General features: G+C 42.7%; 1 protein-coding gene and 1 pseudogene across 7 annotated transcripts in view; both read right to left on the reverse strand.

Moving 5' to 3' along the window:
* MLH1 (mutL homolog 1) overlaps positions 1 to 14,225 on the reverse strand; it is a 93,790-nt gene extending 79,565 nt beyond the window's left edge. The window contains exons 1-3 of one of the 7 annotated variants that reach the window (XR_014822336.1): positions 14,011 to 14,225; positions 11,914 to 12,004; positions 7,308 to 7,406 (exon numbers count right to left, since the gene is read on the reverse strand). Coding sequence is in view for 2 of the 7 variants with exons in the window: in NM_001172367.1 (NP_001165838.1) it covers positions 7,308 to 7,406; positions 11,914 to 12,004; positions 14,011 to 14,126 (306 nt within the window). In the remaining 5 variants the exon portion in view is untranslated. 7 annotated transcript variants of the gene reach the window in all.
* On the reverse strand, positions 8,515 to 9,409 carry LOC110256569 (transgelin-2 pseudogene; annotated as a pseudogene).
* Positions 14,226 to 14,494: the final 269 nt, after the last annotated feature.

A 14,494-nucleotide genomic window follows, 5' to 3' on the forward strand; every position in this document is an offset into this window, starting at 1 on the left:
GTGCCAGAAGGAGAAGAGAGAGAGAAGGGGACAGAAAAAATATTCCAAGAGATAATAGCCGGAAACTTCCCTAACATGGGGAAGGAATCACTCACTCAAATCCAGGAAGCACAACGAGTACCATACAAAATAAACCCAAGGAGGAACACCCCGAGACACATACTAATCAAACTGACCAAAATTAAAGACAAAGAGAAAATCTTGAAAGCAGCTAGAGAAAAGAAACAAGTAACATGCAAGGGAACCCCGATAAGGCTATCGGCAGATTTTTCAGCAGAAACTCTGAAGGCCAGAAGGGAGTGGCATGTTATACTCAACGTGATGAAAGGAAAAAACCTCCAACCAAGATTACTCTACCCAGCAAGGCTCTCGTTCAGATTTGAAGGAGAAATCAAAAGCTTCACAGATAAGCAAAAGCAGAGAGAATTCAGCAACACTAAACCAGCCTTACAATGAATACTAAAGGAACTTCTATAGGCAGAAAAGAACAAGAGAAGAAGGAAAGGAAAAAGAGCAGCAAAAACAAATCCAAAGTAATTAATAAAATGGCAATAAGAACATACATATCAGTAATTACCTTAAATGTGAATGGACTAAACGCCCCAACCAAAAGACATAGACTGGCTGAATGGATACAAAAACAAGACCCATATATATGCTGTCTTCAAGAGACCCACTTCACTTCTAGGGACACATACAAATTGAAAGTGAGAGGATGGAAGAAAATATTTCATGCAAACAGGGATCAAAAGAAAGCTGGAGTAACAATACTCATCTCAGACAAAATAGACTTTAAAATGAAGAATATTTTCAGGGACAAAGAAGGACATTACATAATGATCAAAGGATCAATCCAAGAAGATGTTATAACAATTTTAAATATCTACGCTCCCAAAACAGGTTCAACACAATATATAAGGCAACTGCTAACAACCTTCAAAGGACAAATCAACAACACAATAATAGTGAGGGACTTTAACACCACACTTACAGCAATGGACAGATCAACCAGACAGAAAAGCAATAAGGAAACACATACCCTGAATGAAGCATTAAACCAGATGGACTTAATAGATATTTAGAGGACATTTCATCCAAAAGCAACAGAATACACATTCTTCTCAAGTGCGCATGGAACATTCTCTAAGATTGACCATATCCTGGGCTACAAATCCAACCTCAGTAACTTTAAGAAAATTGAAGTCTTATCAAGCAGCTTTTCCATAAACAATGCTATATGACTGGAAATCAACAACAAGAAAAAATCTGCAAAAAAAACCACAAACATGTGGAGACTAAACAACATGCTACTAAACAACCAATGGATTACTGAAGAAATCAAAGAGGAAATTGAAAACTACCTACAAGTAAATGACAACAAACATGACACTCCAAAAACTATGGGATGCAGCAAAAGCCGTACTAAGAGGAGAGTTTATAGCAATACATGCCCACCTCAGGAAACAAGAAAAAGCTCAAATAAACAAGCTAACTTGACATCTAAAGCAGCTCGAGAGAGAACAGACAAGACATAAAGTGAGTAGAAGGAAAGAAATCATAAAGATCAGAGCAGAAATCAATGAAATAGAAATGAAGAAAACCACAGAAAAGATCAACGAAACAAAAAGCTGGTTCTTTGAAAAGATCAACAAAATTGATAAACCCTTAGCCAGACTTATCAAGAAAAAAAGACAGAGGACTCAAATCAATAAAGTTAGAAATGAAAAAGAAGTTAACAACGGACATCACTGAAATACAAAGGATCATAAGAGAACTACCACATGCAACTATATGCCAATAAAATGGAAAACCTAGAAGAAATGGACAAATTCTTAGAAAAGTACAATCTTCCAAGACTAAACCAAGAGGAAGTAGAAAAGGTGAACAGACCCATCACAAGAACTGAAATTGAAACTGTGATGAAAAAACTTCCAACAAACAAAAGTCCAGGACCAGATGGCTTCACAGGCGAATTCTATCAAACATTTAGAGAAGAGCTAACACCTCTCCTTCTGAAACTATTCCAAAACATTGCAGAGGAAGGGATACTCCCAAACTCATTCTATGAGGCCACTGTCACCCTGGTACCAAAACCAGACAAAGATTCCACAAAAAAAGAAAACTACAGGCCAATATCACTGATGAACATCGATGCAAGAATCCTCAACAAAATACTAGCAAACTGCATCCAACAGTACATTAAAAGGATTGTACATCATGATCAAGTGGGATTTATCCCAGGCATGCAAGGGTTCTTCATTATCCGCAAATCCATCAGTGTGATACACCACATTCACAAACTGAAGAATAAAAACCATATGATCCTCTCAATAGACGTGGAAAAAGCCTTTGACAAAATCCAACACCTATTTCTGATAAAAACCCTTCAGAAAGTGGGCATAATGGGAACCTACCTCAATATAATAAAGGCCATATCTGACAAACCCACAGTGAACATCATTCCCAACGGTGAAAAGCTCAAAGAATTCCCACTGAGGTAAGGAACAAGACAAGGATGTCTGCTCTTGCCACTACCCTTAAACATAGTTCTGGAAGTCCTAGCCACAGCAATCAGAGAAGTAAAAGAAATAAAAGGAATCCAAATTGGAAAGGAAGAAGTAAAACTATCACTATTTTCAGATGACATGATACTATACCTAGAGAATCCTAAAGACTCTACCAGAAAACTGTTAGAGTTCATCCACGAATTTGGCAAAATCACAGGATACAAAATTAATACACAGAAATCGATGGCATTTCTATACACCAACAATGAAAGAGCAGAAAGAGAAATTAGGGAAGCAATCCCATTTACCATCACATCCAAAAGAATAAAATACCTAGGAGTATCCTACCTAAAGAGACAAAAGACCTGTACTCTGAAAACTATAAGACACTAATGAAAGAAATCAAAGATGACACAAATAGATGGAAAGATATACCATGCTCTTGGATTGGAAGAGTCAATATTATCAAAATGACTATAGTACCCAAGGCAATCTACAGAGTCAATGCAATCCCTATCAAATTACCAAGGACATTTTTCACAGAACTCGAGGAAAATATTTTAAAGTTTCTTTGGAAGCACAAAAAACCCGGAATAGCCAAAGACATCCTGAAAAAGAAAAATGGAGCTGGAGGAATCAGGCTCCTGGACTTCAGACTATACGACAAAGCAACAGTCATCAAAACCTTATGGTACTGGCACAAAGACAGACATATAGATCAGTGGAACAGGAGAGAAAGCCCAGAATTAAACCCATACACCTACAGCCAACTCATCTATGACAAAGGAGGCAAGGATATACAATGAAGAAAGGACAGCTTGTTCAATAAGTGGTGCCGGGAAAACTGGACAGCCACATGTGAAAGAATGAAACTGGAACACTCCCTAACACCATACACAAAAAGAAACTCCAAATGGATTAAAGACCTAGATATAAGACCAGACACTATCAAACTCTTAGAGGAAAACATAGGCCAAACACTCTCCGACATAAACCACAGCAACATCTTCTCAGATCCACCTCTTAGAGTATTGACAACAAAAACAAAAATAAACAAATGGGACCTAATCAAACTTCAAAGTTTCTGCACAGCAAAGGAAACCCTAAACAACACAAGAAGACAACCCACGGAATGGGAGAAAATCTTTGCAAGTGAATCAACTGACAAGGGACTAATCTCCAAAATTTATAAACACCTTCTGTAGCTCCATACCAAAAAAACAAACAACCCCATCCAAAAATGGGCGGAAGATCTAAACAGACAGTTCTCCAAAGAAGACATATAGATGGCCAAGAAACACATGAAAAGATGTTCAACATCACTCATTATTAGACAAATGCAAATCAAAACCACTCTGAGGTACCACCTTACACCAGCAGAATGGTCATCATCAAAAAGTCTACAAACAATAAGTGCTGGAGAGGGTGTGGAGAAAAAGGAACCCTGTTACACTGTTGGTGGGATTGTAAATTGGTGCAACCACTGTGGAAAGCAGTATGGAGATTCCTCAGAAAACTAAACATAGAACTACCATTTGATCCAGCAATCCCACTCCTGGGCATCTATCCAGAGAAAACCACGACTCGCAAAGACACATGTACTCCAATGTGCATTGTAGCACTCTTTTCAATAGCCAAGACATGGAAACAACCTAAATGTCCATCGACAGAGGAGTGGATCAAGAAGAGGTGGTACATATACACAATGGAATATTACTCTGCCATTAAAAAGAACGAAATACCGGCATTTTTAGCAGCATGGATGGACCTAGAAATTATCATGCTAAGTGAAGTCAGCCATACAATGAGACACCAACATCAAATGCTTTCACAGACATGTGGAATCTGAAAAATGGACAGATGGAATTTCTTTGCAGAACAGATGCTGACTCACAGACATTGAAAAACTTATGGTCTCCGGAGGAGACAGTTTGGGGGGTGGGGGGATGTGCTTGGGCTGTGGGATGGAAATCCTGTGAAATCAGATTGTTATGATCATTATACAACTACAGATGCGATAAATTCATTTGAGTAATTTAAAAACATGAAAAAAAAAGAAAAAAGAAAAAATCCAATAAAAGTAAAATATATTCACATGATAAAAAATTCAAACACTACAGAAAGGCCTAAAATGAAAAGTAACTGGATCCATTCACCTCTCCCACTTTCACTCTCATTACCCCCAAATGACTACTCCCAGAGCCTCCAGAAAGGAATACAGTCCTGCCAACACATGGATTTTAGCAGTGAGACCCAGGGACACTCATGTCCCCTGACCTCCAGAACTATAACAAATTTGTAGAGTTTAAACCACTAAGGTTGTGGTCATTTGGGGTGAGGGGGCAGCAATAGGAAACTAATACAAACTACTTAAAAGTATGCATATTGGGGTTCCAGTTATGGTGTAACAGTATTGGCAGCATCTTGGGAGTGCTAGAGCATGGGTTAGATTCTCAGCCCGGCACAGTGGGTTGAGGGTCCAGTTTTGCCACAAGCTGTGGATTGAGTCGCAACTGCAGCTCAGATTTCGTCCCTGGCCCGGGAACTCCATATGCCACAGGGTGGTCAAAAAAAAAAAAAAAAAAAGTACGCATATTTTTGACTTACATATGTTATTTCTATGAATTTATCCTAAGGAAACTGGTGAAAATGCACTGTATGGGAAATTCCCTTGTGGTGAAGCAGATTAAGGATTTGGTGTTGCTGTTGCTGTGGTGCAGATCACAGCTTCAGAATGAGTTTGATGCCTGGCTGGGAACCTGCACATGCCAAGGGTGTGGCCAAAAAATAAAATTTAAAAAAAGGGGGAGAGTTCCCATTATGGCTCAGTGGGTTAAGAACCTGACCGGCATCCATGAGGATGCAAGTTCGATCCCTGGCCTCACTCAGTGGGTTTAAAGGATCTGGCACTGATGCAAGCTGCAGCATAGGTCACAGATGCAGCTCAATCCAGCATTGCTGTGGCTGCAGCGAAGGCCAGCAGTTGGAGGTACAATTCAACCCCTAGCTTGGGAACTTTCATATGTGGCAGGTGAGGCCCTAAAAAAAAAAATTGGAGTTCAGGGTGGTGCAGTGGGTTAATGATCTGGCTTGTCTCTGTGGAGGTGCCAGTTTGATCCCTGGCCCATCACAATGGGTTAATGATCCCACGTTGCTGTAGCTATGATGTAGGTTGCAGCTACAGCTCAGATTTAATCCCTGGCCAGGGAATTTCCATATGCCATGGGTGCAGCTGAAAAATAAAAAAATAAGTAAATTTTTAAAAAATAACCCCCAAACACACTGTATGTACATAAATATTCACCAAAACATTAAACACAAAAAAAGAGCAAAAAGCATAAACGTCCAACAGGAAACCGTTTAAATAGACTACAGTACATACAAGTAACAGAATATGTAGCCATCACAATTTATGAAGGTCTATATACACTGAATGATATCTTTTTTTTTTTGGTCTTTTTGCCATTTCTAGGCTGCTCCCACGGCATATGGAGATTCCCAGGCTAGGGGTCCAATCGGAGCTGTAGCCACCAGCCCACGCCAGTGCCACAGCAACGCAGGATCCGAGCCGCATCTCCAAGCTACACCACAGGTCATGGCAACGCCGGATCCTTAACCCACTGAGCAAGGCCAGGGATCAAACCCACAGCCTCATGGTTCCTAGTCAGATTCATTAACCACTGAGCCATGACGGGAACTCCTGAATGATATCTTTATATCCACAGAATATTATCATAAAAATAAGATCCTATTTTAGTCTTAAAACTGTTTTTAATCCATTTTCTATATCATATATCCCTATGATACATAAAATTTCATTCACGGATATTTCAGAATATAACTTCAAAGGACTCAAAAAAACCCCATAGAACTATTTTTTTTTAATGACCACATCTATAGCATATTAAAGTTCCCAGGACAGGGACTGTATCCAAGCTGAAGCTGCAGCTGAAGCCTTTAATCCACTATCCCAGGCCAAGGATAGAATCTGTGCCTCTACAAAAACCCAAGCCACTGCAGTTGGATTCTTAACCCACTGTTCACAGGAACTTCCTGTGAAACTACTTTTATACCAAGAAAATTAACCAGTCTGTTCAAATATCTGACTCAAAAAATATTTAGTTTGCATAAATCAGGATCCAAATAAGATCCATACATTGGAGCTAGTTCATATGCCTTTTTTTTTTTCTTTTTTTGTCTTTTCTAGGGCCACATCTGCTACCTACACCACAGCTTACGGCAACACCAGATCCTTAACCCACTGAGCAAGGCCAGGGATTGAACCCTAAACCTCATGGTTCCTAGTTGGATTTGTTAACAACTGAGCCACGACGGGAACTCCCATATGCCTTTTAATTCCTTTTAATCTACGGCTTTTGCTCCTTTCTTTACCTTTTTGCCCCCATACAATTTACTTTACAGGAAACAAGTCTTTTATCATGATTCCCCAGTCTCAGTACCATTTCCCACAATACCTTGCTCCCTGTATTTTCTGCATATTGGTACTTAGGTCTAGGTATTGATAAGATTCACTTTTGATTTTTGGACAAGAAAACTTGTAAGCAGTACTGTCTTCTTCCATCAGGAAACTCAGGAGTCTCTGCAGATACAATCTATGGTGTATTAAGTATTTATGAACAATTCTCAGTTTTGGAAAATAGAATTTAAGTCTGTTTAGATTTGCATGTACTTAAGTAAAAAGTAGCATGTTTTATGACCTGTTGAGAAACATATGCTGATATACAGCAGAAATGTCATGACAGGAGAATGTTTTTCTTATGGCTTCTATCCTCAGCTTACCTCTCCCCGAAAGCCATAGGTAGAAATATGAGCTAAATCCTCAAAGGACTGCAGTTTACTTGTGGTGAACCTCTCACACACAATATCCAGATCTTCTTTCTAGAAAGTGCAAAAAAATAAGTAAATAATTATGTTACTCATTTCTCCAAATCTTTCTGAATTTCCCTTTTCTTGACTGAATCCAGGAAGAAATTTCTCTTAAGAGAAGAGTTCTAAATCAGGAGCAGCTTCCTCTCTGTTCACCCATAATCCCACAAGGCCCTGGTGCCCTTCCTCCTCACTCACATAGTTCCTCAGCCTCACTTGCTGCTGATGTCTCATCTCTCCTATCAGGGGATAATCCACGATTCCATCCCTGAACCTCTGCTCTATCTACACTCACTCTTTTTTATTTTTTATTTTTATTTTTTGCTTTTAAGGGCTGCACATGCGGCATATGGAAGCTCCCAGGCTAGGAGTCAAATTGGAGCTGTAGCTGCTGGCCTACACCACAGCCACAGCAATGCCAGAACCAAGCCACGCTGGATCCTTAAGCCACTGAGCAAGGCCAGGGATTGAATCCGCAACCTTGTGGATACTAGTAGGGTTCATTACCGCTGAGTCACAACGGGAGCTCCTCCCTGAGATTTTTAACCTAGTTACTTAATTACCTCCGAGCCGACAGGAACTCCTACACTCACTCTCTCTTTTTTTTTTTCCAAAAGACATAGATTCTTTATTTAAATCAGCAAACTCAGATTCTTCAAGCCCCAGCCCACAGTGGGCAGCCCTCCCTCCCCAGCCCCCTCACCCCTACCCCTTAGCCGGGCGAGAGGAATGGAAAATGAGAAGCCAGAGGGCCTCTGTCGGGGCAGGCTGCCCCAGAACTGTAGTGAGTGCAGTCCAGCTGGGCTGGGGTGGCAGCCGCCACAGCCCCTCCCTAGAGACTAAGTCCCTGCAGCCATGGCTGCGGGTGAGGCATACTTGCGGGGAGAGGGCCATTAGGCAGCATCCTTGACCCCTAGCCAAGGAACAGACTAAGGCGTAGAGCCCGGGTTGTTGGGGCTGGGGCTGTGGTGGGGAGGCCTGAGAAAAAGAGAAGAGGCTTGGTGGGGAGAGGGGCATTGGGGGGCAGCCCCCCAACCCCCACCCCTCAGTTTTGGTCCCAGGGAAAAAGGTCAGTTGGTCCAGTTCTGGTGGGTCTGGAGAAAGGAATGTATTAGTAAAGCACAGGGGAGCGGCCACTGCTGGGCACCCCAAGAGGAGACAGGGCAGGTCCCCACCCTGGCAGGAGGGAGTATGAGAGCTCCTAGGGCTCTTGGGGAATGTCATTGCTAAAATATATATACATATCAACCATTCACGGCAGGCAGGGGCAGGGCTGCGGGCAGGATCAGAGGATCTGGCGTGACATCCCATAGCCGGTCATGCCTGCCTAGGATGCCCCACGGTTGGTCCCCATCTGTAACCCGATCACATTCTTGCCCTCCTGCAGCTGGTTATCAGAGAAGTTCCGGGGGTTTTCCTTACATTTCTTGGGAAACCCACTGGGATCCCAGGAGAAGAGCCCATAATCCCAGGCTACCACCAGCCCACCCAGGTTCATCAGCGTCTGCTGCACACAGGCCATGTTCTTTCCTTCCCAGAGGTCCACAGTCTGGAAGATGTCAGTAGTGTTGATGCCGTAGCACTCAGCTGCTTGCAGGAACTGGGAGATCTGCTCCATCTGCTTGAAGGCCATGGTGGAGGCCTGGATCTTCTTCACTGGGGCCTGCCCTTTGGGGTACAGCCCATTAATAAGCTCACACAGCACCATGCCATCTTTGAGCCAGTTCTGAAAGTTCTCATGCCCAGGCTGAAGCCAGCCCACATCCTTGCAGCACTGGGTAGTGATCCACTGGATCAGGATCTGCTCCAGATCTGCATCATATTGTTTCTCAATCTTCTGCTGCACCTCCCGGCCCAGACGGTAGGCAGGTCCCCTGGTGGCCATTCCAAAGGGTGGTGGTGGCTGTGGAGAGCTTTCACTCAGGCAGGAGAGCTGCGCACTTAAGACTGGGGCTGTGGCACGAATGGAGCGCCTCCTACACTCACTCTCTTGATGACTATGACTTATGACTATGTTATGACTGTGTTAGAAAACTTCTTTATTAAAGATCTACCAATACATTTGGAGTTTCTGCTGTGGCACACTGGGTTAAGAATCCAACTGCAGTAACTAGTGTCTCTGTGGAGGCATGGATTCAATCCCTGGTCCAGTGCAGTAGGTTAAAAGATCCAGTGCTGCCACAGCTGCAGTGTAGGTTACAGCTACTGCTCGGATTCAATCCCTAGCCCAGGAACTGCCATACACTGCTGGTGCAGCCATTAAAATATATGTATCTCTACAGATTACATTTAATTGTAATATTATATACATACCAAAATTTACCATTTTAACCCTCTTTAAGTGTACAGTTCTATGGCATGAAGTACATTCACACTGTTGTGTAACCGTCACCAACATCCATGTCCAGAACTTCTTCATCTAACTGAAACCATACCCATCAAACAAAAGCTCTCCATTTCCCCCTACTCCAAGTCCCTGGGAACTACCATTCTACTTTCTGATTCTATGCATTTAACTACACTAGGTACTTCATGTAAGTAGAATCATATATTATTTGTCCTTTTTTAACTGGCAATTTCCTTTTTTTTATTTTTAATAAAATTTTTACTATAGTTGATTTACAATGTTACATCAATTTCTACTATACAGCAAAGTGACCCAATCATACATATACATACATTCCCTTTCTTACATTATCTCCCACCATGTTCTATCCCAAGAGATTGGATATAGTTCCCTGTGCTATATACATAGTAGGACCTCACTGCTTATCCATTCTAAATGAAATAGTTTACATCTACTAACCCCAAACCCCCAGTGTGACTGGCTAATTTCACTTAACATACTGTCTTCAAGGTTCATTCAGGTTGTAGCCATTGTCAACACCTCACTCCTTTGTAAGGCTGAATAAAATTCCATTGTATGTATCTATGACATTTTGTTTACCTATTCATCTGTTGATACTCAGGTTGCCCCCTACCTTGTGGTTATCATGGATATGTTGCCATGCACCTGAGTGTACAATCTCTTCAAGACCCTGCTTTCAAAACTCTTTCAGGTATAAACCCAGAAGTGCTGCTGGATTATATGGCAATTGTTTAATTTTCTGAGGAATCACCATAATCTTTTCCGTAGTGGCCGCACTATTTTATATTCCCACTAGCAATGTATAAAAATTCCGATTTCTTGGAGTTCCCTTTGTGGCTCAGTGGGTTAATGAATCCAACTAGGAACCATGAGGTTGTGGGTTTGATCCCTGGCCTTGCTCAGTGGGTTAAGGATCCGGCGTTGCCGTGAGGTGTGGTATAGGTTTCAGACGCACCTCTGATCCTGCATTGCTGTGATTGTGGTGTAGGCTAGCAACTGGAGCTCCAATCGGACCCCTAGCCTGGGACTTCCACATGCCACAGCTGCACCCCTAAAAAGACCAAAAGAAAAAAAAAAAAAAAAAGAATTCCAATTTCTCAACATCCTTGGCAATATTTGTTTTTAATTAATTATAAGAGCCACCCTAATGGATGTCAAGTGGTATCTTACTGCAGTTTTTATTTGTATTTCCTTAATGACTAATCAGGTTGAGTGTCTCATGGCTTTTAACATCATCAAAACACAAAACACAATTTTTATCTCTAGATGAAACCTCTACCCTGCACTCCAGACTCACACATGTATCCAACTAACATGCATTTTAAGTTTAACATAACCTGAAATGAAATTCTGATCTTCCCTCAACCCACTTGTTCCATAGCCTTCCTATCAGTAAATGGCAACTCTTTCTTCTATTCACAGGCCAGAAACCTTGACATCGTTCTTGGCTCCCCTCTTCTTAATCCCTACACCAGCAAACTGTGAGAGCTTTGTTCTTCATCATCAACCCAGAAGGTCACTGCTTCTTACATTTCTGTTGCAACCAAACTGGTCCAAAGCACCGCTACCTCTTTCCTGGATTGCTTCATGATCCTCCTCACTGCTTCTGTCCTGTTCTGCTAAAGTCTGTTTTCACCAAGGCAGACAAAAGAGTTCTTATAAAACTTGCCAAACCATGTTACCTCTTTGCTCAAAACCCTCTAACAGTATCCCACCTCATCCAGAGTAAAAGCTAAAGATTTTACAACATCCCACAAGGTCCTACATGCTCAGCCTGCTTATCCTTCAAACCTCATCTTATGCTTTCACTCCCCACCCAACTCCCCTCTTCAAGACGTATTGACCTCCTTGCTGGTCCTTAAACATGTCAGGCAAGCTTCCATGTCGAGGTTTTTGTGTATACTGTTCTCTCCATCTGGAACACTGATCCTTTAAACAGCCTCATGACTTGCTCTTCGACCTCCTTATTTCCCTGAACAGTGCCCAGCATGGAATAGGTAATCAATAAATATTTATAGTTAGTGTTGAATTTTTCACACAATCTCATCCATAAAAACCTAAAGTTTCCAGAACAGAGAAAAGTTATGTCACTTCCTGCAGATACAGCACATGAAGCACACAAACATCCTGCTGCTCTGAGGTTTTACTTACCCTGATCCCAGTGCCATTGTCTTGGATCTGAATCAACTTCAGGCCTCCCTCTTTAACCACCACTTGAATACTTGTGGATTTTGCATCTAAACTGACAAATCAAACAAAAAATAATAATAATTTGCAACCACTCTAATGCACAAAACTTTTTTTTTTTTTTTCGGTCTTTTTGCGTTTTCTAGGGCTGCTCCTGCAGCATATGGAGGTTCCCAGGCTAGGGGTCTAATCGGAGCTGTAGCTGCCAGCCTACGCCACAACCACAGCAATGCGGGATCCGAGACACGTCTGTGACCTAAACCACAGCTCACCGTAACACCGGATCCCTAATCTACCTAGCAAGGCCAAGGATTGAACCCACAACCTCATGGTTCCTAGTCGGATTCGTTAACTACTGAGTCACAACAGGAACTCCTAATGCACAAATCTTAATATGAGTCCAGGGATAAGAACAAATTCCAGACAAATATAAGACCAATTACTGTGTTTTTCCTTTGCCTACAGGCTCTGTGACTACACTGTTATCAGTTTACATATTGTATGAGAGAGAGGGAAGAAAGGGGCAGAGGGAAAAACATCATTTCCAATACGACATTCATCAACATTTCTGTTCCTCTAGGAAAAAAGAAAGGGAAGTTAGAAGTGGGACTACTGGAGTTCCCGTTGTGGCGCAGCGGAAACGAATCCAACTAGGAACCATGAGGTTTTGGGTTCGATTCCTGGCCTCGCTTGGTGGGTTAAGGATCCAGCGTTGCTGTGAGCTGTGGTGTAGGTCGCAGATGCGGCTCAGATCTGGCATGGCTGTGGCTGTGGTGTAGGCTGGCAGCTACAGCTCAGATTAGACCCCTAGCCTGGGACCCTCCAAATGCTGCAGGGGCGGCCCTAAAAAGATGAAAGACAAAAAAAACAAGTGGGACTACTTAACATATGCCTCTTTCTTACCTAATTCTCAACTAATTCTACTACCTGTTTCACAAACTTTACTCAGCCTCAGGTTCTTAAAAGACCCTCATAAAATGTCCCATTGTGGCGCAGTGGAAATAAATCCAACTAGGAACCATGAGGTTGCAGGTTCGATCCCTGCCCTTGCTCAGTGGGTTAACGATCCCGGTATTGCCGTGAGCTATGTTGTAAGTCGAAGACGCCCCTCGGATCCTGCGTTGCTGTGGCTCTGGCACGTAGGCCGGCAGCTACAGCTCCCATTAGACCCCTAGCCTGGGAATCTCCATATGCCCTGGGAGCGGCCCAAGAAATGGCAAAAATAAAATAAAATAAATAAAATAAAATAAAATAAATAAAATAAAATAAATAAAATAAAATAAATAAAATAAAATAAAATAAAAAATAAAAAAATAAAGTAAAATAAAATAAAATAAATAAAGTAAAAAAAATAAAATAAAATAAATAAAATTAAAAAAATAAAATAAAATAAAATAAAATTCAGGAGTTCCCATCGTGGCTCAGGGGTTGACGAAACCGACTAGGAGCCATGAGGTTGCGGGTTCCATCCCTGGCCTTGCTCAGTGGGTTAAGGATCTGGTGTTGTTGTGAGCAGACGCGTCTGCTACCTACCTGTGGTGTAGGTAGCAGACGCGGCTCAGATCCCGCGTTGCTGTGGCTCTGGCGTAGGCCGGCAGCTACAGCTCCGATTGGACCCCAAGCCTGGGAACCTCCATATGCCGCGGGAGCGGCCCGAGAAGAAAAAAAAAATTAAAAAGGAATTGTACTTCTGAATGTATACAGAATAAGCAAGAAACTGACGCCCTCTGAAGGATGAAGAGAGGGGTGTTTTTTCTTCTTAAATGTAAAAAGCTTTTTAAACGTTTAAAAAGTTGCATCTTCTGCACATATAATTTTAGAATTTCTCTTAGTTGATGGCACCATTAAAACAATACTGTATCGCCCTCTCTTTGTGCCCCCATCAACCCTAAAGTCTCGAAGGGACGCTCGAGGACCCGGGAGAGAGGAAGGCAGGACCCCGGCCTCCCCGCGGCGGCGGCGCGCGGCACACCCCTCCACTCAGGGCAGAGAGGCGTGTCCGCGCCATCCTGAGCAGTGGCCCGTTAGGTTCTAAGGAAGCCTGGACTCCTCCCTTCGTACCAGTTCTCAATCATCTCCTTAATGGCATTAGCCGGCCGCTGGATAACCTCCCCCGCCGCGATGCGGTTCACCACTGTCTCGTCCAACCGCCGGATAACTCCCGGTACCTGCGACATTTTGGCGCCAGAGCAGGCCGTGTAACGGTGAGACGCTCACTGGAAGGGCTTTCAGCCAATCTCCTTAGAGCTTCGCACCCACATCCTTCCAGCAACACTGCTGACGCCGTCCCGTCCCGCCCTCTAGCGGCAACACCACTTCCGGGACAGAGAGGTACTGATTGGGCATCTTGAATGCCAGTCAAGTTCTTAGCTCCATGATTCCTGTTCTCTTAGCCCTCCTTAAGGCGGCTTTAGTGCACTTTGCAGCGAGAAGGATATGCGCCTGCGCGCTAAAAATCAGTGTCCGCTCTTCCTATTGGCTCATGCTTGCGGCAGGGGAATACGAAATCTCCAGCCAATAGGAATCAAGGTGCCGGAACCCCAGT

The sequence above is a fragment of the Sus scrofa genome, chromosome 13, assembly GCF_054392235.1.
Source record: "Sus scrofa isolate SSC_HxYL_T2T_F1_AM1 chromosome 13, Sscrofa_HxYL_maternal_Yorkshire_Landrace_v2.0, whole genome shotgun sequence".
Classification (NCBI taxonomy): Eukaryota; Metazoa; Chordata; class Mammalia; order Artiodactyla; family Suidae; genus Sus; species Sus scrofa.